The sequence below is a fragment of the Urocitellus parryii genome, chromosome 4 (assembly GCF_045843805.1).
Source record: "Urocitellus parryii isolate mUroPar1 chromosome 4, mUroPar1.hap1, whole genome shotgun sequence".
NCBI lineage: Eukaryota > Metazoa > Chordata > Mammalia > Rodentia > Sciuridae > Urocitellus > Urocitellus parryii.
In genome coordinates, this window is record NC_135534.1 from 55,963,917 (window position 1) to 55,968,731 (window position 4,815).

The following is a 4,815-nucleotide window of genomic DNA, read 5'->3' on the forward strand; positions in this document are numbered from 1 at the left end:
TCGTTTACCCGCAGCATTTTCAAGAGTAACTACAGACTTAGTTGAGCCCGGGTTGAGTAGTGGTCCAAGTAAGATTGGAGGGAAATCCCCAACTGACGTGCCTTATGGCGGGCTGAGCTGCAGGGTCAAGCCGCCAATCACAACCAGTGGGAGCCACTAGGAGCGAACCAGACCCGGGGCGCCGTCGGAGCGTTCCGTCTGCGCACCCGGGACAGCTGCAGTTCCGGACTCGCCGACGCGCCGCCCGACCGGTAGGAGCCGCCCTAGGGGAGCGGGGCCAGCAGGTCGCGTCGGCACCGCCCCTTCGACTCCCGCCGCCACTAACCACACCACCTGCCGACATGGTTGAAGCTGATCGCCCTGGAAAGCTTTTCATTGGGGGGCTGAACCCCGAAACTGACGAGAAAGCCCTCGAAGCCGCGTTTGGCAAGTATGGCCGCATCATTGAGGTGCTGTTGATGAAAGACCGAGAAACCACCAAGTCCAGGGGCTTCGCGTTTGTCACCTTCGAAAGCCCCGCAGACGCCAAGGCCGCCGCCAGAGACATGAACGGCAAGTCCCTGGATGGTAAGGCCATCAAGGTAGCCCAGGCCACCAAACCGGCGTTTGAGAGTAGCCGGCGGGGCCCGCCGCCGCCCCGCAGCCGCGGTCGCCCGAGGGGCCTGCGCGGAACCCGCGGCGGCCCACGGCGACCCCTCTCCCGGGGCGGGTCCGCCGACGACGGCGGCTATGCGGGGGATTTCGACCTGCAGCCATCCAGGGCCCCCATGCCCCTGAAGCGCGGGCCGCCGCCGCCACGCAGGGCCGGGCCTCCGCCCAAGAGGGCCGCCCCGTCGGGCCCGGCGCGCAGCGGCGGCGGAATGCGTGGGAGGGCCTCGGCCGCTCGTGGCCGAGACGGATATGCAGGCCCGCCGCGCCGGGAGCCGCCCCCCCCTCGCCGCGACCCCTACCTGGGCCCGCGGGAGGAGGGCTACTCGCCCCGAGACAGCTACTCGAGCCGAGACTACCCAAGCGCCCGCGACCCCCGGGATTTTGTCCCCTCGCCCAGAGAGTACACCTACCGCGACTATGGCCACTCCAGTGCCCGGGACGACTGTCCGTCGAGAGGCTACTGCGACCGTGACGGCTACGGTGGGCGCGACCGTGACTACGCGGATCATCCGAGCGGAGGCTCCTACCGAGACCCCTTCGAGAGCTACGGGGATGCGCGGGGCCCGCCGCCATCTTATGGCGGGGGTCGCTACGAAGAGTACCGCGGCTGCTCGCCCGACGCCTACGGCGGCGGCCGCGACGGGTACGGTGGCGGCCGAAGCGACCGCTATTCGGGGGGCCGAGACCGGGTGGGAAGGCCAGATCGCGGGCTGCCCCCGTCCATGGAGAGGGGGTGTCCCCCACCGCGTGATTCCTACAGCCGGTCGGGCCGCAGGGCGCCCCCCAGGGGCGGCGGCCGCCTTGGAAGCCGCTCGGAGAGAGGGGGAGGCCGCAGTAGATACTAAACTTGAACAGACTTGGGCCTGAAAAGGGTCTTCAAGAAGAGAAGAACCAGTTCTGTGGTAACTACCCAAGGACTAGAACAAAGAAGAGTTGTTTTTACTGTTTAAGAATTTCCTGTTAACTTCCTCTCCATTTTTGTGCTTTGGGAGGAAAAAGTTAAGACGCGTTTAATTTCGTTTGGAATTGTTAAGTTTCTTGCAACAAGCTCATGTTAAAAGTATGACTTGAATCTGAGTACTAGTCTTCTTATATTTCGAAGTAAAGTTCTAAAGACTCCTTCCGTTCTAAATTTTCCTGATAAATAAGGCAAGTGGGGTTTGTAGAAGGATCAATGCTGCCCAGAGTGAAATCATTTTAAAGAAATATTTCTTGTGGCTATTTCATCAAATGGGTATTCTGCTATTAGCTCCTATAGCATTTACAGGAAAAAGTGTTCCTGCATCCGAATGCTTTTTAAGATCTGTAACTAACATCTGCTTACTTAAAATGGAAAATGGCTTATTCTGTCCATTCAAATCAACTAGATTTTTGGGAGAAGGGGAGGGAGTGGGATGTGCTACTCAATTTCGGGTGTCTTCTACACTGAATCTCAGTGTTCCCAATATTAAAAACAAATCGGCAACAACAGAAATCACTTAGATCAGATGTTTACATAAAGTTGTATTCACTCAGTCTAAAAAAGCAGATGAATAATGCTGGCCTGGCCATATGTTGCCTTTTTGCCTTTTCTTTGGGGATCTGCCGAATTTGCTGCCCCTCACTCCCCAAAATAACATGTTGAACAACGATGGAATACTAAATAAAAAATTTGGCCAACCAACCACAAAGCTGGAAAAAAAATACAAAACATCAATTGATAGCATTCATTTTTACCACTAACAAATTATTAAGAAACAAATAGAAAATATACCAGTGGTGGATTTGGGGGATCATAATGACTTCCATTCCTAACTCCAAGTTTCAGATTCTGGTGGAAAGAACAGGGCTTCTTTCCTTAGGGGTAGAGGAATCAAATGTGAGCAGCTTCTCAGAAGCCAAGGTCAGAGTTCCTGCCAGAGTTTGGCATTTCAACATCTGAGGATCTCAAACTGGTATGAAGGGGCAGGATCTTCCTGTCCACTAAAGACAAGGGGTTGGGTTGAGTGTTCCCTATTCTTAAGGTGGAGAGAAGGGTTTGAGCAGAGGAAGATCAGAGAGGCTTCCTCCACCATGCTTTAGGAGACAAATAATAGTCTCCTCTTTTCATCCCAGTTAGGGCAAGAAACATCTTTCCATTCAGCACCTGTGGAATTCCCCTGAACGTTGTAGAACCCATGTTCAGTGTAATAATTGCTGGAAGAAAGAGATGAACACCTGAACAACAAAATTAATGAGATCTGAATGCAGCACACTCACATACACAATCTTAAAAACATGGTTTCTCAACAGAATAGCAGGTGAATTAAAAGGCCATACTAATGGCCCAGAAGATCAAATGCAAGAAATATTGTTTTTAAAAAAAATCCAGGAATTAATCTAGCAAAAATGCTTAAGATCTCTATGGAAAAATTGTTAATCTTTATTAAAGGACATAAAAGAAAAAATAAATGGAGATTCTTATATTCATGGTTGGGACGATTTTATCAAAACTATTCTCAACCTCAAATTTGGAACATCAACTTCAAATGAAGTCACAACATAATTTTTTTCTCATATATAACTCCCCTTTTTTTCTAATAGTACTATTTATTATTGATCAGTGATGGAATATTAAAGATTTGATAAGCCAACCACAAACAAAAATTAATAGCTTCATTTTACCACCAACAAAATAAGAAACAGGTATTGTTTTTAAAAGACACTAATGGGAAATATAGCTAATCCTAAAATTTGCATGGTGGAATAAAGAGCAAGAAGAACCAAAGCAATTCTGAGAAAGAATTAGGAAAATCTCACCCTATCAGATATCAAGACTTACTTCAAAGCTCTAGTATTTTAATCTGTATGATATCAACAGACCAGGATAGACCAGTAGATTAATATAGCCTAGAAAAAGGCCCACTTGTAGATGAAAGCATGATATGACAGATAGCTTTAAAAGTGGTGAATGGACTTTTTAAAAAAAACGACTGTTTCTGCAAAAAGATTGAGATTCTTTAACCCACAGCGTACACAAAAATACATACTAGATGGTTTGAAAACATAAATGTGAAGAGGAAAATTTTTAAACACTTAGAAGAAAATGAAGAAATGCATTCACCACACTGGGGTAAAGGATTACTTTTTAAGATATAAAAATTACAAAATAGAAGGAAAATGATACATTTCTACACTACTAAGATATTTTTATGATAAAAGATATTACTAACAAAATGAAATTTCATATTGGAAGAATATATTTGCGTTGAAATAACTTCCAAAAGAATGCTTAGAAATCAATAAGAATGAAAAAAATACCAAAGGAAAAAAATGGGCAAAAGAACTCATACCTTTCTGGTAGGTGTATAAGTTGATAAAATCACTTTGGAAATAATTTTGACAATGCCTAGTAAAATTGGAGGGTGCATACCTTATGACCCAGAAATTCCATTTGAAGAAAAGGACCTAGAGAAACTTGCACATGTACATAAGGATATATTCTTTTTAAAACTGGTCTTTACAGCATTCTCAATATTAAAAAAAGTTTAAACAGCCTGCCTGGAGTGGATCAACCAAGGTTTATTTTTATAATGAAGTTCCATGTAGAAGGTAATGGGAGCCCACCAGATCTACATGTATCAACATGGGTAAGTATCAAAATATTTGTTAAAAAAGGCAAATTGATAAAAGTAGATATATTAAGAAAGACTAAAAAATAGGAGGTGATGCACAAAAAATCAGGATATTAGTGTGAGGAGGAAAGAAAGGAGATCAGATGAAAAATGGGCTTTAGGTGAAACTAATGTTTTATTTCTTTAAAAGTAACTAAGGAAAAAATGGCAAGTTAATATCTTAGATTTATGGGCCCTGTGCTTTGCTATCTATCAATTAAAAATATTTTATGATGCACATTTTAATAGGAAAAATAGAGCTTAGCACAGCATTTAACATATAAGAACCACCAAAAAATGTTAACTCTTGAAATTTTGCATTATGCAACACTCTTCTTCACAGTGGTTTTCTTAGCTTTGTTTTCTCATCATTGTGGGTGGTACCTTACTCTTTTTGGCTCAATATCTATAACCTTCCTATCCTAGACTGTACTTGCAGATAGCTTCAAGGATATCTGAATACTAAATTTAGGAAATTGCAGTTTTTCCCTGTGATACTTACTTTGAATCATAACAGCAATGAAGAACTTGA

The 4,815-nt window shown here is 45.0% G+C and overlaps 1 protein-coding gene across 1 annotated transcript; it reads left to right on the forward strand.

The window, feature by feature from the left end:
* Nucleotides 1-341: 341 nt before the first annotated feature.
* Nucleotides 342-1,496, forward strand: Rbmxl2 (RBMX like 2). The gene has a single exon (XM_026415033.2). It carries the CDS (start codon nucleotides 342-344, stop codon nucleotides 1,494-1,496), a length of 1,155 nt encoding a protein of 384 aa, XP_026270818.2.
* Nucleotides 1,497-4,815: the final 3,319 nt, after the last annotated feature.

Bases quoted from the DNA above. Each gene is read 5' to 3' on its own strand.
- Rbmxl2 (XM_026415033.2), top strand. From the start codon at position 342: ATGGTTGAAGCTGATCGCCCTGGAAAGCTTTTCATTGGGGGGCTGAAC.